We start from the raw sequence: 23,335 nt of genomic DNA, 5'->3' as shown, positions 1-23,335 counted from the left end.
TTGCACATTGAAATTAGCACCAAATGTGGAGGATGATTCTGGCAAACAGGAACATGAAGTCAAACATTACGTTCTGAGTCCAAATATTACACGATATAATGAAGTCCCAGTGAGACGCAGGGAACCGTCCTCTCACTGCTCTCGGTTTTAGATTTAATGTGTGTGCTCTGAACCGCAGAGCAGCATCCAGTGGCAGTGAATGATCCTTCAGCAGAACAACTTCTTTGGCTCATTTTTGAAGAGTTTTAGTGTCGATTACTGTTTTTCTTTTGAACTCAGGAGCTTTTGGATCCGTCACAGCATCGGTAACAGATATATCTAAAGTTAAAACAAAGCCAACGTCTTTTTTCTTTTTTCTTTTTTTTTGTGGAACTATTTCAAACTGAAATGACATTTTTGCTCTGCTGCATCAGACAGATCTGCTCTGTAAATCACGTCCCGTGAAAAGATGAAAATGACATTTATACTTTTACTTCAGATTCTTTTTAAACTGTGTGAATATGATCACTGACTGTGACAGACACATTTCTCCGTATATACAGACATAGATGAAACAGTCATATTTACAAAGATTTGCAGTTAACTTTAACGCAGCTTTTGACCCCTGACACTGGAAGTTCACACTTCCTGTTTACACAGCTGATGACTGTCCACAGCGACACCTTAACGGTCCGTCCGGACAGAGCCAACAGAGACAGAAAGGAAGTGCACAGTAAGAGACAAATACAACTCAATAACAGACATGTAGATAAATAAATATGCAAGTGAACAAACAAGCTAGCAGCCATTATGAGATTAATGAACTTTAATGAACGCGTTCAGCTGTCAGTCAAACACATGCACCCCCTCGCTCACAGAGAGGATTAGAGCTTCTTTCAGTTATAAAACATTAACTATCCCTTAAAAACCACTTTGACGTGTTGTGACAGCCGAAGGAATGACTAACTGTAATTTCAGTTGGATGAAACTGTGCAGAAATGATGTGTTATCTGTGTATCTGTGTTCAGTTTTAGGGGAAAGTCCATCTTAATGGAATTTTCTGTGAGGGTTTCCATATGAGAGCTAAATAACAGTTAATCCACAAGAGCAATAATTTGTCAATGACAAATTTAACAGCAAACTTTTTTTCATTCTCTCCTGCTGCCAAATGTGTCATTTCACAAACCTGATATTTTTTTACTGGCAACTTATAAAAGTGAAAGAAGTTCTGTGATTTTATTTCCTGCCAGTGTGAAACAATCACCCAGGCTGCACAGCTGCAACGCATTTTCCTCATCCTCTGTTTTCTCAGTTTGAATCTGTGACAGCAAAGTGCAGCGCTGCTCACCAGCTGACGGCAGAGCTGAGAGCTGGACTTCCCCGTCTCACACACACACACACACACACACAGACACACACACACACAGACACACACGCACACACACACACACACAGACACACACACAGACACACACGCACACACACACACACACACAGACACACACACACAGTATTTACCTCAGTTTGGGTGTTGGTGCTGATGCTGAGTTAAAACCAAACCTGTTGGATTCATTCAGGTTTTTACTAACCAGCAGTCAGACGAGTGACAACGTGTCTCTGCTGAAGGGTCATTTCTCCGGGTGAGGACGGGTTCTTTATCGTCTCATTGGGAGCTCGAGGCTTTTCCCCAAAGCTGTGATGAAACGTCCCTTTCCCACTGTCTCAGCTGCAGCTTTAAGTCAAACAGGCCACACTGCTCAGCTGTGATTTACAGATACTGTCCTACTGCTGCAGAGAGCTGCCAGATAAACTGCTGACATGATGAACAGAGCTTATACAGGCCTGAAGAACAACAGTTCAAATCAACGACCATCTGAACGAACGGCTGAACAGTCAGATTCAGAACCAAACGTCAGCACGTTAAGAAAAGTCAAACATTATGAACAGACGACATAATTATTCGTTATCGATCCTTCAGTTAAAAATGTAATGAAACTATTTGATTTTCATCATTTCATTCATTTCTGTCCAAAATGTTTCTGCTTCTGCTGAGTTTACCGTTAATGACTGTTTGCTTTTATTTTGGTAGAATTCTGACTGACTTGAGGACAGTTTCCACTGTTCTCCTTTCAAAATAAAAGCTGCTTTGGCCCCCTGGGGGCAGCAGGAACAAGCTGTGAACAGCATCTGACATGTGATCGCCTTTTAATCCGATCACACATTCATTTGATCCACTGATGAAACAGTGATTACTGCAGTGTGAAGTGTCTTCGCTTTACTTTTCTCTTCGGCTTCGTCTCCACAGACTTTTCACTGCCAACATTTTTCTCCTGAATTTCTCGGCGTGGTTTAGTAAAACCAAACTAAAACCACTTGGTTATGGGGAAGATTGTGGTTTTGGTAAAATAAAGATGTCAGCACTGACGTGAGACGAGCTGAGACTAAACGTCCTAAACGTCCTTCAGGACACTCATTAGGACAGAATTTATTGCCCCTCAGTCACAGAACAGGTGGAAGAAAGTGAAGCGAAAGGACGAGCGTGAAATGTGATGTGTCACATCTGTCGTTCGAGGCAGCCCAGGAGAAATGAACTGATTCTGCCTGAGAATATAAAGATGTCACTTTGTTTGTGGAGTGCGGTTTATGATTTAATGTTCCCCTGAAACAGTAGTTTCATCAGCTGCAGGGCGAGCGTCCCTCACTGCGTCTGTCAAACACGTCCGTCAGCCAGTTCCTTTCATCACAGCAGCTTTGGGGAATCTGCTCCTCAGTGATGCTGAATGTTGCTGTAAATCTTCACGTGTGGTTTCACAGTGTGGTGCCTCAGACTCTGGACCACACACACACACACACGTAGGCTTGTAGTCTTGCGTTGCTGTGTTGTGATGTGTGTGTATGAATGTGTTTGTGTGGATGCACTTGTCACTTTTCATATTTTCATAGTGCTTTAACCGAGGCAGCTGAGGTTAGTGAGCCGCCACTAACCTGAGGTGCCTGTGACGCTCAGGTTAGTGTTTCCAGACAGACCATTAGGAAAGCTGCTCCCTGACAACGTTCAATCAGCTCATAGAAGTTATGAGCAGAGACATGGTCCAGACTCAAACCACAGACGAGCACGTTGGGACATTCTTGGACAATTCTGGATGCAACACCAGATTTGTTTCCAAACATGAGACGAGGACCTTTCCAGCCGCAGGCTTTGTCATTTTGTTGGCGGAGTTCTCACTAATTTCTGCACAAGACTTGTTAGAATGTCCTCCCGTGTCCAGGCCACTGAAGACTTGCAGATCTGTAGCTGTTTGTGGATCAGAGTTTTTTTTTTCAGTTTTATAAATCCATGGACAGAAATGAATCTTACATCTTCCCAGTGATCAGTTGTTTTTTTTACCTTCTGCCCTTTTCGAGACAAAACCTTCGATAGGTTAACTTTTCAGAATAAAATGCTTCTTACCTGAGATGGAATAAATGAATGAACAACTTAAGAAGCATGAAATTCTTTCTTCTTGTTGTGTTCTTTTCCTCCCTGAATCTGGATCCACTGACAGGAAAAAATAGAGAAGAACGTGCTCACCTTTTCTTGGCTTGTTACCGTGTAAAACTAACGGCACATAAATTCTGTTTTTGAACCTCTGCTGCCAGACGAGCTTAAGACATTGATATTAAGCAGTCTTACATCAGCATTTGGCTGAATCGAACACATCATGAGCTAACAGAAGAAGACGAATCATTCAGACCAGTGGTTCAGTTTAGCATCGCCGTGTCTCACCAGCTTAGTGCGGCGTTTAGGATCAGCTTCAGCCTTGCTCTGTGTTCAGTCTGTTCAGGGTGTGATTCTACGCCTTGGACCAAACTGCTCCATAGAGTTGCTGAATTTACACAGAGGAGGAAGAAAGTGTTTGGATTTCTTCGACTTTAGGCCTGAATCAAAGAAGGGACGCCTCGCCGTGTCTTTGCTTCAGCCCGTATCGGATGGAAACACCATTGTGCTTTTGGGTGTCTACTTCCCATATTGTTGCTCCTTTACAAGCACAAATGATTGACATGCACAGGGTCATGATACAGAAAGCACAACATTTTTCATGGAGTTTAATACTGGAATTAAACTAATATATGGGTACAGATACTTTGGACAATACTGTGGAAAGTCAGGGGTGTAATTTAAAGAATTCTTTATAGGCATTTGTAAAAGTAAGCAGACCATAGTTTATGATGGGAACGTTTAGCATAATCACAGGCCAGCGTCTGTATATCTCATGTGCTATATGCGAGATTGTCTCTCTCCTGTCTCCTTCCTCCACCACTGTCAGTCTCAACGTATAGTTTCCAGATGTTTGAGGCATGAGGATCCATCCATCACAAACAGAGGTTTCCACAAGTCTTTACTGTGACACTGGTTCAACCTCTCCACCCCTACACCACCCCAAGCCCTTAGATCCTATCAGATGCTAAAGTGCACTCTGGAGTGTGTTTATGTTTCAGGGAGGATTCAGGAACAAGAGCAAACATCCCTGTGTGACATCAGAGGACATTTCAGAAGTCAGAGCAAGAGGACAGGGCCAGTGCAGCATCCCTGTGTGGAGCCAGGGGCGTAATCAGTGCGGACACTACACACAGTCCGTGTCCAGGAGCCGTGAATTAGGGAAACTGTGGCCAAAGCCAGGAGGCAACTGTCTCCTGACCCTGTAGCTTCATGTTGCACAGAAACACCAGTTGGAAGAGGTGCTGGGAATCATGGCCGCACACTGAGCAACACAACACGACAACTTCATCCCTGTTTTGTTTAATTAGGCAGCGACAGCAGTGATCGAGCTCCTTTTTCATGTTGAGGAAGACTTTGGCTGTTCAGCATGATTCCGATGTGAGCTGAGTTATTGCTGTACAGTGTCACACGTCACGTTTCCATGGTATCAGAGGACCAGTATGCAGACAGTATGTGCTTGATTTGGCCCAAACTCTATACTTTTTTCTCAGTTTCTTGGCCCAGTTTCCACAAGAACGTTCCAAGGTGTAAACCTACAGAGGTTGCTAGCGCTGGTTCAGACAGCATCAAGAACGTGATTAAAATGACATGACTATAAATTTAGGATGACATTCTCAACAAGTAGATAACGTTACTGCTGCAAAGCTGAGCTCAGTTCACAGCTGCAGCACCTGTATGTAAGAAAAGCTCTCGTCAGGAACTTTCCTATACGTTTACATTCATCTGTGTGAGAAGCTGAGGAGGAAAATAAGCCACCACTCACTGTTCTTCTCCTCTGCCTGAACGACGCACTGACACATATTTGACTAACCAGTGCAGTGTGTTGTCAGATTACGTTGCATTGCTCAAAGACAAACAGGGTGTTGCTCAGTTAAAATTGCTGGCAGCTGTTGTTACAGTGTGCGGCTCTTTTGTTCGGTTATTGCTCAAAGACGAAACGTCTCCCGTCAGTGTTTGTGATGGATGACTTTGCTGGAGCTTCTGCGTTGTTGGCAGCAGCTGTTGGCAGTGGCCTGCCCTGAAAGAAGGACTGAGTCTGCACTGTGCAGAGCTCTAGCTTGCTGGAACACAATGCCCTTTATCTTTCTCCATGCACCAGTTGCCCAAGTGGTTGCCGTATGCTCCTTTGAATCATCACTCATCAAAGCGCCGATGCTCAGACTCCTTTTATGGCTGATAAACGTTGTTAACTGGCATTCAAGCTAATATTAACCATCTTTGTTGTGCTGGTTGTGTTGTAGTTTCTGTTCATTTGTTTAGAGTTTGTTAAGGTGTATATAACCCCATTATATGTTATATAATATATAACATATAATACATATATATATATTCTCTGCGTTGTTTTTTTTCATGACTTGTTTTCACCAAACTGAGCCACTAACAGTTTCCACCACACTTAAAGAACCAGAGTTAAAACAGATTCATTCAGCCTCTGAATGTTTACCGCACATTTTTCCATATGCCTCCCATCACGCTCTGAAGCTTAACCCAAAATATATGTCCTGCTAAACCCGTGACAACAGCTGAGAGCTGTAAAGGTCCAAAAAACCCCACAGCATAATAACATCCAAACATACCACTCTTCACAGTCGTCTGTCTACATCAGGTATGCACATATTTTGAAAAGTGATCTCGGGATCAGGTGGAAAATGAAATCCAAATATGCTTTTATAAATAAGGCTGTTGTTGTGAAGCCTTGACGTGACCTAGCGTGGCCTCACTCGGCCTGGTTGCATTATCCATTAGCTCATAAACCTTTTGAAATAGCGAGGCTCTGGAAAGGAAGCGCGCCAAACCAACCAACCCCGTTTGGAAAAGAACAAAAAAAAACAGAAAAACACCAGACAACAACCAGATTGCCTGGCAAGAGAGACGATGATTCTGCTTAAAGTCAGAGGTTAACGCTGCACTGTGACTTGGTGTAAATAAAATATATATTCCAGATGTACCAGCAAAGATCTTATTGTGTTGAACGGCTGGTGCTGATGGTTGGTGTTGGTGGTTGGTGCTGATGGTTGGTGTTAGTGGTTGGTGATGGTGGTTGGTGCTGATGGTTGGTGTTGGTGGTTGGTGATGGTGGTTGGTGCTGATGGTTGGTGTTGGTGGTTGGTGATGGTGGTTGGTGCTGATGGTTGGTGTTAGTGGTTGGTGATGGTGGTTGGTGATGGTGGTTGGTGTTAGTGGTTGGTGATGGTGGTTGGTGTTGGTGGTTGGTGATGGTGGTTGGTGATGGTGGTTGGTGCTGATGGTTGGTGTTGGTGGTTGGTGCTGATGGTTGGTGTTGGTGGTTGGTGATGGTGGTTGGTGTTGGTGGTTGGTGTTAGTGGTTGGTGATGGTGGTTGGTGTTGGTGGTTGGTGATGGTGGTTGGTGATGGTGGTTGGTGCTGATGGTTGGTGTTGGTGGTTGGTGCTGATGGTTGGTGTTGGTGGTTGGTGATGGTGGTTGGTGTTGGTGGTTGGTGTTAGTGGTTGGTGCTGATGGTTGGTGTTGGTGGTTGGTGATGGTGGTTGGTGATGGTGGTTGGTGATGGTGGTTGGTGCTGATGGTTGGTGTTGACTCTGACTGCATGTTTCATAAAAGCGTCCTAAATGTTTTGTCGACTCACTGTATATGACCTTGTTCAAGATTCAAGAGTCTTTATTGTCATTATGCGAGCATAACGACATTTTTCAGAGAATCTCGGCTTAAAGGCACAACATATAAATAACACAAATACTTAAAAAGAACACTTATGAAAATATAAACACAAAGTAAGTAAAGTAATAAAGTGCAGCTTAGTGCTGTCAGTGTTGATTGTCTTCTGTGTGGTTGTCACCAGGGGTGTGTGTCTGTGTGTGTGTGTGTGTGTGAGAAGGTGGGTGTATGTGGCTGCAGGGGGGAGGGTGCCTGTGTGAGGGTTCTGTAGGGGGGGTTGAGTGTTTCACTGCGGGGGGGCTATTGCTTTTACAGCTCTGGGGAAGAAGCTGTCCCTGAGTCTGTTTGTGCTTGTTTTAATGTTCCTGTACTGCTTTCCTGATGGAAGCGGTACAAACAGTGAGTTGCCTGGGTGGGTGGGATCGGTCGCAATGCGTCTGGCCCTTTTCTGGACTCGGGCAGTGTACACTGAGTCCAGATCTGGTAGACGACAGCCTACAATCCCCTGTGCTGTCCTCACCACCCGGGCTAAGTCTTTCCTGTCCTGAGTATTTGTATGTGTATTTGGAGTTTCATAAGAAACCCTTTTTTATATTTTCACAAAAACCCATTCTGAAGCCGGGCCCTTTCGGCCGGAGGCCATGGTGAATGTTATACTTTGGACTGTTTGGGCTTAAACAGGTGGTGCCAGATATTATTGGACATCTCTTCTCATATACACATGCGATGAATGTAAAATAATAGATTTTGTTTCTCTTGGACGTTTTGCCCTCACTCACATTCCTGTTCTTGATTTATTATCTTGGTAAGGTAATTTAAACTCTGCTGTGCGTCTGTAGCTGTAATTTAAACCTTGTCATGGTTTCACCTTTACACCGTCGAGCATAAACCCAGTCAGACAGTTGATTCTCACACTTGCTTCTAACTGTTCAGAGATTGTTGCATAATCATGTCATAATCCTGCTGTGTCCTTATCTTTCTTTGCCTCCTGGATGCAGATAAATGTTACTCCAACCAGACCAGCCCAAAGTGCGTCTCCTCGTCCTTGTCCTCCTCAGAGGTGGAGCCCAACTCCTCTTCCTCCTCATCCTCCATCCTCCCTGTCAGCCAGATGATTGATAAGGTGAAAGGTTACTGCTCCACACGCTCTGACAACTTCTACAAGAACATCATCATGTCTGACAGCTTCGCCAGCAGCACCAGGTTCTAGAGCTGTCCTCAGTGTTCTGGGCCAGACCTTGTGGAACCTCCCCCGTGTTCTGGAACTGCTCCAATTGTCTTAGAAAATTCTGTGGCGTCACCCTGCCGACAACTTCAGTGACAGAGGAGGTTTAAATCAAAGGTTTCCACAAAACGGGCAAAGATGGAATCTGCCTTTCTGTTGTTCAACTTCCTGTAATACTAAATAAGGCTTCGCTTTTATTCTGAAACCGCCCCCCCCCCCCCCCCCCCCACCCCCCCCACCCCCACCCACCTGTCCTTACCCCTGATTCCCTTCTAAGTTGAACTTGTGATTGTGTTTCATCGTGTTCGTTCTCGGCAGACACGGCTCCAGGTTTGATTCAGGTTTCATTTGGTCTGATTAACATTACAGAGATTGGTTCCTACATGTAGTCTTCAGAGTTCGTGAGGTGCTGGTTGCGTCGGGCTACACCAGTACAGCATACGTAATATGTAGAACAAATGCATGAACAGTAGCTACGTTACTCAGCCTAGAGCCGCCATCTTAATGCACTGTCTTAGCTTTGTATGAAAGTGTCTGCTGGTTGAGAAAAATCTCCCTTTTCATGAAAAGATTTCAAAGAGCAGCTCGAGAACTCGCTGCAGCAAACTGCTAAAATCCCAGAGACCCAGCCGAGCTCATCACAGGCAGAGTCGCTCATCACGCTTTGAAATCCTGAGGTGTTTAAGGGCTGCAGGGTGGTCAGAGAACCTTGATGCGATTCTACTGTATCATATGAAATTACAGAATGGGTTGACCCGGCTGCCAGACTGTGTAACCAAGAGGAAATGAAAAGGAGCAGAGGAGGAGGCAGGAAAGGATAAACACGTGGTGGGAAGGTGGAAGAAAGCAGGCTGTTATGTTTTGGTGTTCTTTAATACTGTGATGTTTGTTAAAACTGGTCGTGTGTGTGTGTGTGTGCGTGTGTGTGCGTTTGTGTGTGTGTGTGCGTGTGTGTGTGTGTGTGTGGAGCCATATCCTATGTAAATATTGATGATCTATCTGTTCTGTGTGCCTTATTCTTTACTGTTGTAACGCGTCCTGACTGTTGCTTTTGTTCACGCCTTCACGGGGTCCTGGAAGGGTCACAGCGACTGTACATACAAACCCAAACATTCTGCAGCTCCACGGGCGGCGTGGGCTCACGCCCTGCCCCTCTCGCCTCACCTCGCCGAGACACGAGTCAGGCCACAGAACAGGCAGCAATCACAGGGTGGATGACACAGTTTGTCAGGCCCAGGTGCTTTTCAGTGTAACGCCCAGACAACATTCTTAATGTCATGAGATTATTTGAGCATATTTACGTCCTCTTCTAATGTAACAATGGGACGACCAAGCACAGTGAGATACACTGTATTGGAAACATTTCAGCTTTGAAACGTCGTTCTGGACCAACCAGTTCTTTTACCTCCTTCACTTTGCATGTTTTCCTGTCAAAGATTGACGTTGTTCCACTCGGCCAATCGGACGATCACGCCGTGATTCACCGATGAGTCGATAGTTGGTGGTTTACGAATAAATGCTAACATGCCAGTGGCTGCTGAAGCTCAGCTCCCCGTGCGCGTCAGCCAAAGGTTAGCATCATTTATGGCGACAGCTTCACTGTTGAAGGAGGAAACATGTTTATGTTCTTTGTTTTTATGGTATTGAACAGGCGTCCGAGCACGAAGAAAACACTGTGCAGCTGCCAGGATGATGCTGTTATCACCTAAAGGGTCAGTTCACGCATATTACACAATAACATTTTCCCGGTGGTGTCTGGTTATACGCACAGTTCTGGTTTTATTCAGCTGAGCTCGGAGGAGTCCTCCACCCAAACACAACGGAGGTGAATAGAATTTCACTTGTGCTCCTTAAATAATCAAACAATGACCTTTGAAGAAATGAAAAGCAGCATGTCTTTCCAGGCGACGTCGTCCTGATTACTGTGGACGTTCTGCAGACCTCACAGTGGACGTTTCATAAACGGGGCGGTTCCCAGTGGAATCTGGTGAGCGAGGTCTGTGGATCATCCTGTGTAATGACACCCTGCTGCTGAGTTCGTCAAATATCATCGTTTTATTATTTTAGCACGAGAGAAATTTAGTTTATGTCCTCTGCACGTTGTGCATTTAAAGCAGTGGAGATTTAAAACCACAGGTAATAAGGAAAATATTTTTTACTGTAGTGATTTGGGTGAACTGACCCTTTATTGAAACTGCATGTATGGGTGGGTCCAGAGTGAAGAGCCCAGATTAAATATGAAGAGCTATTTCATTTCATTACTTATCAGAAATCCTCCAGTTTTGTCTGTGAAATATGACAGAAGACTCGCTCAGGGTCAGACTGTCAGTATCAGACGTGTCCCCGTGCAGTCCTGTCCTCACACGCGGGACGCTGTCCAGTGTTAAAGTCTCGGTCATTAGCTGTGACTCTCGGCTCGTGCAGGACACACTTCCTGCCTGTTCCTGTTCAGGCTGCAGCAGAACAGTCTGTTTGATGCAGAACTGCGGTCATTTCAGGTTATGCTCAGATTTTATGGCATTAAAAACTAAAAATCACTGCCTCATTAAAAACTTCTAGCTTCAGTTTGATATAACGTATTTTGTTCCAGCTGTACTGAGAACAGCTGTGGGAATCGTTTTATTTTATGGGACTGTTCTGTACTAATAATTTCTTTAAAGTTTCCTGGAAAGAAGTTTTTAATTTGGTTGTGATTCTAGTGAAAACTAGAGCAGCTGTTGAATCCCAGAGAAACATCCAGCATGAAGGAAAAGCTCAGTGTAAACCCAGGTCATTCATTCATTCATTCATTCATTTCTCTGAACTTCATACGTTCAGCTGACTGACAGACTCCTCCTGTTATACTCATTTAGCTTGTCATTCAGATGGATTAATGAGCAGTGTACCAACCAACAGTTTTACACATAATTAGTTCACAATTAAGTTCAGATCAGAACATTTGGTTCTTACAGAGAGAACCAAAAAAAAAAAAAAAAAAGTCAGGATGTTTTTGTCGCCTGTTTTTAGGATCAACATCCACAGATGGATCCACATATCACATATCATCTGAACATCAGTTGAAAAAAAAGCTGGAAGATAAAAGATACATTTCAGTTTCAGGAGGTTTTGATAAATGATAAAAACAAACAGATCTCGGTTCTGGACCTTTTGGATCCTGCAGCACTTTAAGTCCCATCTCCAGGATTATTGATGGACCGTGTGTGGCTCAACACTTGGCTCGTTAATCAGATTCACCCTTCAGCTTTTCCTCCCCGTGGCCATAAAACAGAACTGATTGATAATCTGTGTCGATCTGGGGAATGAAATGGTGACCTGTCACCACCATAAAAACGTTAAATGCAAAGTGGATGAATTCAGCCTGATGCTGTTTGGAGGGGAAAAGTTTTCCTGTTGCTCATTTTGTTTTGCTCCTTCTGAACTTTGCTTCCTTTGTTTGTCGTGAACCCGACTTGTTTACTGTGTGCGATGCTTTTATTTATTCTCTGAATGTTCAGTGTCTCTGCACCTGGAGCTGATCTCAGCCTCTGCTGAACTGACTTTAATCTGTGTTTAAGCAGACAGTCATCTGTAGTCAGGGTAAAAGTTGGTGGATGAACACAGAGGCCTGTCTGAAAGCTTTAAAACATTCAGGCGGGAGCTTTAGACTCTGGATCTTTGGACTTCGACTCGTCAGCTGTTGGCTCAGCCGACCTCCACTGTCCACACGGAGCCAGTAGTCTTCAACACCAAAGCATAATTGTGTAGTGAGGCACACATTGTACCGGCCGTCAGGCTCCCTGGCCCACGTTTCTCTTTTCTTTTACCCAGAGCAGTGGAAGAACGTATTATTCAGCCCTCAGAAACAAACCCCCAGAGACAGTGGAAGAAGAGCTGAAGCCCCTTTGGCAGCTCCAGTGGCATAGCTCCGTTATTCCTTCAGTCAGTGACCTGGGTTCAGCCTGAGGGTGGAAAAGATAGTTCCTGTTTTGTGTCCTGGCCTGAAAACGTAGCCAACGGCTGCAATAAACACACAACTGATCAGGAGATTAAATCCACGAAATGAAAAGGGCCATTGTCACATGGGTGATTTTGTGTCCGGCGTCAAACATGAGCCATTTTCTCTTCGTAGCCTCTGGCTAAATGTTCCTGGACAATTTAATGTGGAGGCCACAGTGAAAAGGCACTTTCACTGAGACGATCACCACACAGAGGGAGACCTGACATCAGGGAATAAACTGAACTCAGTTATTCCAACTTAAAAATGCTGCTGTCAGATCTGACACGTTTAACATGGAGCAGCACTGAGAACAGACTCGTAGGATCCGTGGAACAGTTTGATCTCGTGTTACACAACAGTCCAGTTCTGTGGCACAGCCACTGCTCACTGCCTGCAAACACATTTCTCCCTAAATAAAGTTGATTTGTGTGTTTTTGGGTTTGTGTGACGCTGTGGTCAGACCTCAGCGAAGCCGAGCTACGAGCTGCACGGTTACACAAACTGTCGAAAAACCAAAATAATCATGAAGTGTGTGTTTGTGCGGCGGCTGGCTTCATCCTGGCTGAAGCGTCCCGGCAGCCTGGTGTTCAAAGCCTGATCCCTCTGAGTGAACTGTCCTCTAACCCAACAAATCCCTGTGTCCGTCATGTGCTTTGTTCTCTCTGACATGTCGTATGTACAGGTCCAATTAATTTAAATATTTCTCTAGTAGCTGAACTGTGTGTAGTTGATGAATATTGTACCAAATGCAGATGTTGGTATTATTATTATTATTATTATTGTGTAAACACTTTTCTGCACCCAGTGATGTTGTCTTCGCCGTTGTATGGTTTGTCTTGATGTTATTACCTGGCTCACTTCAGCATCTCAACATTAAAGGGAATGAAACATGGTGAACTGTGCACAGAGGCTGATTCAGTAGTTTCACAGAGAGAAGTGACGGCGGCAGCCTTTCATCGTTTGTGACCCTGAAGGATCAAACTTTTTCCCCAGTGGCCTCAGTCAGAAGTCACCGTCAGAAGAAGCGTTTTTTACTGCGAAGCTTTGAAAGAACATCTCAGAGAATCTTTTTCTTTCCTGTTTGTTCGCTGAGCAATTCTCTGTGTGCAGCCGATCCTCCGTCTGACCTCAGGGATGGAGCCAGCTCTGGTTTCCCACCTTTCTCTCTGCCTCCACACGTCTTCATTTCATTAACCACTCACAACACTGGGGTTTCTCCTGAAGCATGTGGTAAAGCAGCTAATCCACTAAACACAGAGTGAGACATGTGAGGAGTCTGTCACTGCATCTGCCAGGAGTCAGATCCCAGAGCATTCATCACACACTGTATGGAGATGAGTGGTTTTATAGAGCATACACTGAGACTGTACACACACACACACACACACACACACTCTCAGACAAACCAGAGATTCCTCTGGCTGCACTGGTTTCACTCCCTTGACTCCTGAAATGGATTTTAATGCCACAGTATCTGGATAAAATCTGTGGTTTGGAAGCAGAGGAGCAGATTTGAAGAGTTGTGTGTCTGAGGTCAGAGAAGCGGCTGCCGGAGGATTTTCACGCCGTCCTGAGTGAAACGAAGCCCTTTAAGGAAAAGAGGTGAGCCCGAAGTACGACGCTTCGCTGTGGGGTCCCAGAGTCAGGTTTGGTTTCACTTTGGTGACTTTTTTATTTCCTAACCTCCTGAAACTCCATCTTATCTGTAAATAAGAATGAACACTGAGATTTGACGACCTGACATTTTCTTTTCTGAGTTTCTGAGAAAATCTCAGGAGTCACAGTCACAGGCAGGAGGAGGAGGAGGAGGAGGAGTACAGGTACAGGAGCTGGATGCCAGGAGATGCATGCTCTGAATAACCGCGTGTTTTCTAATCAGGCCCCTGCTGCACTGTGTGTAATGTGACCGAGAATAATGAATGTGAAGGAAATGCTTTCTCACTCTGTCAGGGGAATTCTTCTGAAGGGTCGGCAGAGCGGCGGCCTGGTGCGGACACTTCAGCGCAGGCTTTATCCGTCGTGATGAGCCAGTTCGACGAACTGTCCAACCTCAGAGACCTGACCTGCACAGGAAGTGGGAATCCTGTCTCATCCTGTCAGGACACACACAGGAGCAGACGTGGAAATGAAGTCGTTCAAAGTGGACGGACACTGATGGACTGTTACACCTCATTAACCGTCCAGATTAACCTAACTAAATGGTTTTTGTTGATTTTTCAGCTGCGTCATTAAATCTAAAAACTTCTAAAAACTGAGACTCATTTCACCCTGAATGAGATTTAATTTCATCGTTTTCAGACAAGGCCTCTGAGCCCCAGGTGAGGGAGGAGCCAGGTGAGGGAGGAGCCAGGTGAAGCTGCTGTGTGCTGATTAAAAACCAGTGTTAGCGTCAGATGAGGTGAAGCTGAATGTTCTGCAGCGTTAGAGAAACCGTGAGGTGGAGTGAGATCAGTCTCCTCTGACCTCAGAGAAACATTTAAACCAAACACTCAGGTAGTTTTAATGCTAACATGCTAATGCTAACAGCTAGCTGAGTTTCACAGCCGGCTAACGGAGGAAATGAAGGCCTCTGTCTTCAGTGCAGTGGACTTCAGGAGGACAGAGACGCTTCACCTGATGGACTCTGACCTCAGATGATGTGAGTTGGATTCACTTTGTCCCTCTGTCTGTCTGCTGCTTGCTCTCGTGCTGGTTCCTGTCCCACCTGGACTTTGTGTATTTCACTGCTTGCTGTGTGGTTATGGGGGTTGTGTATTGGACCTTGTGGCCTGGACACTGAGGCTGTTGCGGAGGGAAAACCCGACCTCACACTCGTGGGGAAACACCGGAGACTCTCTTCTATGGAAAGTCGCTAAGTTTTGTCCAAAAAGTCGGGAGATTTGTGTCGAGGTGCTTTTTTGAAAAAAAGCCTGTGAAGGGTCTGAGAAGTCTGTAAACCTGTCGACATGGCTGCAGACTCTTTGTCTTTTTCATTCTTGGTCATATCTTTTCTCCTTTCATCTTGTCCTGTCTCCATTTTTCTGTTTTGGTTTAGCTGATTTATTTTTACCTTCATCTTCTTTTCCATTCTCACAGCAGATGAGAGGAAGGCAAATAAAGGCAGCTTAATGCTGGCATGCTGAACTCCTCCTGGTGTTCCAGCGGGTGGACCATATGTATGAGTGTATCAGGCCCTGAGACATACCGTATATAATAAACTCCAGGACTCCTCTGAATCTGGAACAACAACAAGGTAAATCACACTCCTGCCTTCCCCTCCAGTCACCTGCCCCTCTCTCCTTTCCTATCGTCTTGTAACCTTTCCTCTCATCTCCTTTTCCCCTGAGCTTTGTTGGCTGATTTGAAAAAACAAAATGTGAGCCACTGATGAAAACAGGCACGGTCGGCCGTCACTGGCTCAGAACAATACATTACATTTTCTGTTTTGAATTCAGAGTTCAGAACAGCAAACCGAGCTGCCTTCTCACTTCCCATTAAACAGGAATGAAGGGAGGGAGGAGGGATGAGGTTGACCAAACAGCAGACCTCATAAACCCATATATACTGTCAATATAAAGTGCGGTCGGAAGGAAGAGGGGAGGGAGGAGGGGGGAGGGAGGGGGAGGGAGAGCACGGTTACATATAGAGGCTATTTGAGTAAAGTGAGTCCATTCCTCAGCTTAAATGAAGCTGAATGTGTGGAAGTGGCTTTTTTTTCTCCACTGTAACTTAGGAGAAGAAGAAAAGGAGGAACAGTGGGAGGGAAAGAGGTGAAAGGTCAGGACACAGATACAGAAACTTCAGTAAACAAACAGATTAATGAGTCAAAGTTTTCAGCAGGTTTTTTTAGACTAACATTTCATTTAAAGTTGCTTTAGTTGAGATTTTGATTTAAGATTTATCCACTTGTCAGGTCAGACACCAAATATGGACTGAAAGTGGAACTGAAATGATTTTCATTATTGATTCATCTGTGGATTTTCTCAGTTACTTCTTTAGTTTATAAAATGTCAGAAAATAATGAGAAATGTCTTTTATTATTTCTCAGAATCCAAAGTCGCACCTTCTTTTGTTTTGTCTGACCAACAGTTCAAAACCCAGATTTTACATTAATATGAGAAAAATAGTCTCAGTGGTGGAAGCTCATGTTTTCACTGTAAAAGCCCTGTGGTGTTGTTTTTGCCGTAATTCAGCGATTGTTTTTAGTCAACACGTTCTCACTCAGTAGCTAACGACATAAATATCAAACCCTCGGATTGATTAATCTGAGGGTTTTGGTTGGATGGGATTCTTGGGTCTATTAAATGTCAGAAAAAGTAACTTAATCTCTTCATTTCCTAAAGCTTGAGTTTAATTCAGTGGTCAAACTGTCCAAAACCCAGAGCTGCTCACAACCTCCTCATAAACTGTGACGTGTAGCAGCTGATGGTCCGGCTGTGACTCCAGGTGGCTGTGACTCCAGGTGGCTGTGACTCCAGGTGGCTGTGACTCCAGGTGACTGTGACTCCAGGTGGCTGTGACTCCAGGTGGCTGTGACTCCAGGTGACTGTGACTCCAGGTGTCTGTGACTCCAGGTGTCTGTGACTCCAGGTGGCTGTGACTCCAGGTGGCTGTGACTCCAGGTGTCTGTGACTCCAGGTGTCTGTGACTCCAGGTGGCTGTGACTCCAGGTGGCTGTGACTACAGGTGGCTGTGACTCCAGGTGGCTGTGACTCCAGGTGGCTGTGAGTCCAGGTGGCTGTGACTCCAGGTGTCTAGCTGTGAGTCCAGGTGGCTGTGACTCCAGGTGGCTGTGACTACAGGTGGCTGTGACTCCAGGTGTCTGTGACTCCAGGTGGCTGTGACTACAGGTGGCTGTGACTCCAGGTGTCTAGCTGTGAGTCCAGGTGGCTGTGACTCCAGGTGGCTGTGACTCCAGGTGTCTGTGACTCCAGGTGGCTGTGACTCCAGGTGACTGTGACTCCAGGTGTCTGTGACTCCAGGTGGCTGTGACTCCAGGTGTCTGTGACTCCAGGTGGCTGTGACTCCAGGTGGCTGTGACTCCAGGTGTCTGTGACTCCAGGTGGCTGTGACTACAGGTGGCTGTGACTCCAGGTGTCTGTGACTCCAGGTGGCTGTGACTACAGGTGGCTGTGACTCCAGGTGTCTAGCTGTGAGTCCAGGTGGCTGTGACTCCAGGTGGCTGTGACTCCAGGTGTCTAGCTGTGAGTCCAGGTGGCTGGTTGTGATCTTGGCTGTCTTGCAGATCCAGTTCGTGGCAGGATAAGGCATTCCTACAGGTCTCTGCTGTTCGAAGAGTTTCATCGTTTTCTTCTTCTCGTTCACACGAAGACGCGTGGTTTGATGTTTTTTTAGAAAGGCCTGTAGCCACTGTCTGTTCCTTTGTCATGGCAGAAACAGACTGACAGCAGAGCACGTATATACACGTCCACGTCCTCACTGGTGATGCTTCTTATTATAGTAATAAGCCCCTGATGTTCACCTGGTCAGTTCAATCATCAAAACCTCAAGCTCCATGAAACTGATCCACCAAGCAGAACAAATTCAATTTGTATGTGTGTATGTAAGTTTACGTTCAGCTTCTCTGTTCAGTCCCTGTGTTGTGTTTGCTTCATGCTGGATTCCCAGCGCTGGTGAGATTACTGGTCCATCTTCTCTCCTCGGTGTTCTGATTGTTCATCCTTCACCCCTGAGCGTTTAACAGTTTCCCTCTTAAAGGATCTTCAGTGCTGCATCAAACAAAACCAAGAAAATAGAAACAAACTAAATGAGAACCAGATCTTGGTGATTTCTTGGCTCCAGCTCTAAGACGAGCTCAGAAATCATTCAGTGGAGTCCCGATTGTTTTTCTTGGAGCTTGTGTGGTCGGAGGCTGCGTTGAAAAGCTGCCTCCTTTGCTACAGTTGGCAGATCCTACTTCCAAACAGCGCTAACTTTAACTGACACTATTATATAAAGTGTTTTACTGGTAGAGTTACAACACACTTGTGCAGCATTGCATTATTATCACACTGGAAAGTGGATGTGTGCACTGAGCATTCAGTAAAGAAAATTAAAAAGTCACTTGAAACCCGTTTGAAAGCCGAACCACAGTTTAACCCACGCTGGCTGTTTGGGGCTGTTCTTTCGCTCCATTCTGCTCCCCTAACCCCCCAACACTAACCCCTAACCCCCCAACACTGGCCCCCCAACCCCTGCCCTCCTACAACACACATCAACTGCTCACTCAGACATGTCAGTAATTTGTCCAGGTGATGGAAAAGATGCATCATCATCAGGTGTGTTCAGCAGCTGCTCTGCAGATTTTGGTTGGAGCTGATTTATAGCTTTAATAGATGATTTTATAGGTAATGACGTGACTGATCCACATTAAATTTAAGTTTGTCTGTAAATGTCAGTATTAAACTCTTCAGTTACATTTGTTCGCTCACAGTCAGCAGCCTTTCGGTTCGTAGTGATCCACGGTCTCATGTGAACTTACCTGCAGATGATTCCAGTGAGTTCCACACAGTGAAGTGCACAGATCTGAAACTGGGGAAGCACTGGCATCGGACCAGTTTAGTTTAGGCTCGTGCATTTAACTGTTAATGTCACATGGCTACATTGGCTGAGTGAGGTGAAAAGCATGAAGGCAGAGTGATGCAGCTTAATGCATCCGGTGTGACTCTGAATGAGAACGGACTGATACTGCTAGCCCGAGCTAACCCGAGCTAACCTGAGCTAATCCGAGCTAACCTGAGCTAACCTCAGCTCTGAAGATGATCCTGCCTCCATGCTGTGAGGGGAGTTAGGTGTTTGGGGGCTGGGGTTGTGGGTTGATGGTTGAGGTGGGTGTTCGGTATTCAGAGGGCAGGAGGTGTGTAGGTGGGGTGGCTTCAGACCAGAAGCGTCTGCTCCCAGCCTCAGACTGTGTGATGTGGTGTGTTCTCCAGCAGAGTCCCACTGGCTCACTGTTGAAACGCAGCAACAACAAAGCTAGAAAACAGGCAGGAACACTTCCTGCATCGAAGCAGCCTCACTCAAACACAGAGGCCTAATTATACAAGTCCAGATGGAGCAGCCAGCCCGGCCAGACGACCACAGATCTGTTTTGAACACAGTGGCACGTGTTTGTGTGCGAGTCTGTGTTTCCAATTATTCAAATGAAGAGATGAGATCTTCATCCTGTTCAGTAGCTGAGAAAAAGATATTCTTTCCAGTGAAGGCCATCTGTTTGAGCCTCTGAGGAGGACTCACTGCCGTCCATCATCCAGACAGAATCGCTGAAGAATTAGCAATATTTCATCCTCCTGATACATCTCTCTGATCCGGACCAGAAGTTTTTCCTGGTGAGAGAAAAGGAGGGAACGTGAGGAAAGAAATTTGCGGTTTGAAAAGAGCACGAGCTGCTCTGTGAGCAGAAAACTGTACAGATCGTTTGATCTTTAGACATAAGACGAGAAGAGCAGAGAAAATATGAACGACATGCAGCGACGGGCAGCAGTTTCTTTGACTCCCAGGCCCCAGTGAAGAGAGTGGTCACTCATTTAGTGGCTACAGGAAACCACCTGCGCTCTCAGGTTATTCATCTGATCACTCAGATTATCAATGTGTTTGCACAGATTTCCACATTATGGAACTTTTTTTTTATCTTAACCACGAACCCACTGAAAGACATCATCATCACTCCTTTGTCTGATGAAGCAACAGGCCGTAGACGCCCCAATGGAAAGGAGCGGCCATCAGTGCTGTTAGTCACAGCGTGTTTAACAGTGAACACTGTGGGAAAAGCCTGAGCAGCAGATTTCCTGTGAAACCTGCTCAGATTTCTACATTTGTACTGAAGACATCTCGACTTTGGGCCGATCTCCGTGACCTTCCCTGTGGTCCTTCACGTCTTCTGTTTTTTTAATCTTTTTTCCACTTGATGAAGAAACAGATCACCAACATTACCCCCCACCCCCAGAAAAACCCTCACCTCTCTCTCAGGAATGCTGAGCCGGTATTTGCCCTGTGGACAGTAAATATAAGGTGGATTTGCAGACTGAATCAGAACATTGTGCTCATGTCAGCTCATCTGTCTTTGAGCTTTCTGTCTGAAAAACACGTGAAACTGAATTCAGTAGCTGCACCTGTGAGGATTTTTTTTCAGCTGTCAGCAGTTTGGATTGATCCTGTGGTGGTTTGATTTCCACCCTCCTCCAAATGTCTGTTTATTACCAACAAAAGAGATCTGATGTGCTGAGTGAGAGCTCTCCAAACAGCGCTCCCTGTGGGTTGTTCTGCTGTGTTGCTGTAAACGTCTGCGTCCACACTGTGGATGGAGAGACTCTCTTTCTCTCACAGGTGATGTGAGATTAAGTCGTTGCCTTTTTTGAAGATGAACGACAGGATGACTCAGCGAATTCAGTCGATTCAGTTTTATTCCCATAGTCCTTTCACAGAGACGCTTCACAGAGACCCAGAGCCTGAATGTGTGTGTTCACCGTCATACACGACAAAGAAAAGCATCAAACAGCAGATGTTTTTCAGCTAACTGACTAATCTGATGTCTGCCTGATCACATGTCCTGGTTTTTGGGCCAAAGTTCAGCAGATCTGGGCTCAACGCAGGTGGATGTGCTGGATGAAGTGAGGTGAAGCTCCGGGTCTCAGATCTCCAGGGGCTCGGTGTCTGTTCACGGTGATTCGATTGGTGGAAAATTTGTGAGGAAATTTGTGTCCGATCTTTCCTGCATTTTAACTTCAGGCTGTGTTTTCCACGTTACAGTTAATGTGGTGCTCGCGTGGCACAGACCCCGGGGCCATGATCGCTCTCCAGCTCCCGTGTGTTGGTTGGATCCTGGGTGTAGAATGAAGCTGCCATGTGTCAAGTGCTGTATCTGCACTTAATGGGAATTTAATGGGTGATGGGGGAGAGAGGGAGAGGGGGCAGAGGTCAACAGGGGCAGACTTTTGCCCCAGGGGTCCCATCATGGGTCAATCAGGTGACACTCAGGCCACTTCAGTGAGCTTTAGTTACAGGTGTCACTTCTTTAATGTGTTAATCAGTGACTGAGCTGTCACAGCAAAACACATTGTGTTGTTGTCCCAAAGAGACGGACTCATGTCCCCGCCCCCCGATGTGACTGACCCCACAGTAAATGAGAGGTAGGGACTCGTCTAATTACAGGTTTTACCTGAACTATTCAGCCTGAGTAACAGGAGATAAAGATGAGGGGGTAATTATTGGTTGAAAGAAAAACCCCACCCCTCAACCCTCTACCCCCTCCCCCCAATCACCCCAACCTCACCCCCTCCTCCCCTCCCCCGGGGAACAATAAGACAGCTCATCAGTCAGACATTCCTGTACAGTCTGCAGCATCATACCCTCAAACCCTCGCACCGTCATACCAGGGGCAGATGGAATGTTGAATTAAAAACAGCAGAGCTGAGCTGGAGTCAGAAGAAAAGCCTCAACTGATCCTTTGTCTTTAAAGGTTCTGATGGACGAGTCCAATTTCTGTCCGGTTTTAAAAGTGATGACAGTTTGTCCTTTAGGGGACATAAATGTATGAACTGCATTTCATCACAGTTCATCATGTATGTTTCCCCTTGCCCCTTCCTTCCACAGGAAGGTCAGAGGTCGCATCTGCCTCCCTCCTTCAGGGGAACTGTCCACAGGACAAGTCAAACACGTAACATAACGTAAACATGTTGTTTTTGTTGTGACTGACAGAAAAGACACTAATGTGTGTTTTACATGTCACTGTATTTGACATATGACTCACACGAGTGAAAAGGTCTCACTGATGAAGACGTCCTGGATTAACGTCCTCCCAACAGGACCAGTGTCCCTCTCTCTGCGACACATCGTCTTCACATCAGTGGTTGAATGTGTGTGAGCAGGAGAGCAAACCACCGAAGGCTGCAGCTGGAACGCTGACCGAGGGGGAAATGGAAACCACTCTTTCTACGTCAACGTGGACGGAGAGAAAAAAAGTCTTTGCTGCTGCTTTTAATCAACTGTATTTTATACTGAACTGTTACACGGTCCATACATCCTGTACTGTTAACCAGCACAGTGTGCAGTGTTTGACCAGGTCAGAACCAGGTGCAGAGCTGGAGCATCGTCCACCGGCCTCCCTGCTCCTCTGTGCTCAGTCATTAGATTCAGCTGAGTTCACAGCAAAGCTCTTCTCATTCATGTTTCTCTGTTTCTGTGTCAGACAAAGGAACGCGTATGAAGCAGAGTTCTTTGTTTTAGTGTTTTTTGTTTTTGTCTCTGTCCTCTTCTGTTTTTGTCTCTGTCCTCTTCTCTCTTTTAAGGTGTGACTCTTATTTTCCTCCATAAATTCATGAGTTTTCCTCCTGTCTTTCTGCCTCTCCCTCTCTAATCACCTCTGTTTTCTTTTTCTCTTTTTCTCTCTCTTCACTACCTATTCTTCTTTTACTACCTCTCTCCATTGCCCTCCCCTCTCCTCCCCTCTCCTCCCCCCTGTCTCCGCCTCTGTAATTGCACTGTATCTCGGGGCAAAGGGAGCGACACGCTGTTGTTTCCAGTTTCCCTCTGCTCTCTAATTTCCTCACCTGAAGACCTGATGAGACGTCAAACAGCCAACTAAATGACAAGCAGACGCTCACTCAACAAACACACACATTTTAAATTGTTTATTTGCAGCAATGGAAACTGCCAGCTGTTTGTTTTTGTTTTTTGTTTTTTTGGACTTCCTGACCCCGGTTTGAACCCTCCCCACAGCCAGTAAGCCTCAGCCAGCAGGTGGGGGTCAGCCATTTTAGCTTATAACTTTTATTACTTTCCAGTATGCGACTACTCAATAAAATTTGTAATCTCTTGTTAATTGTGAACCCCGTCTCCTGGCCTTCCTCGCTGAGCGAACCTGAGTGCCCTTGTTTTGGTTTGCTAACGCACTTTCCACTTACACTAATATTCCATGGGTGAAATTCCGAAGGTGGCGTTTTCTCTTTAATAGATCTACTACACCACCATCGTAATTTGCCACACTGGGTCGAATGAATTCATGTCATCCGAAGGTAAAAGGCAGATCAGGTATAAACGAGTGTGTTTCTGCTGAGCCTCGT

General features: G+C 45.6%; 1 protein-coding gene across 6 annotated transcripts in view; it reads left to right on the top strand.

Annotated features, from left to right (window-relative positions):
* The window catches only part of adgrg6 (adhesion G protein-coupled receptor G6), a 61,344-nt gene extending 48,156 nt beyond the window's left edge, over nucleotides 1–13,188 (top strand). For 5 of the 6 annotated variants that reach the window (XM_041064104.1, XM_041064105.1, XM_041064103.1 and 2 more), the window contains one exon: nucleotides 8,094–13,188. In XM_041064104.1, the coding sequence (XP_040920038.1) occupies nucleotides 8,094–8,305 (212 nt within the window). In that variant the 3' untranslated portion in view covers nucleotides 8,306–13,188. The remainder of the gene's footprint in view (nucleotides 1–8,093) is intronic. The other variant, XM_041064101.1, reaches the window with a different exon arrangement.
* Nucleotides 13,189–23,335: the final 10,147 nt, after the last annotated feature.

This window comes from Toxotes jaculatrix, chromosome 19, assembly GCF_017976425.1.
Source record: "Toxotes jaculatrix isolate fToxJac2 chromosome 19, fToxJac2.pri, whole genome shotgun sequence".
Taxonomy (NCBI): Eukaryota; Metazoa; Chordata; class Actinopteri; family Toxotidae; genus Toxotes; species Toxotes jaculatrix.
The sequence above is the reverse complement of the archived record's forward strand: the minus strand, read 5'-3'. Positions and strand labels throughout refer to the sequence as shown.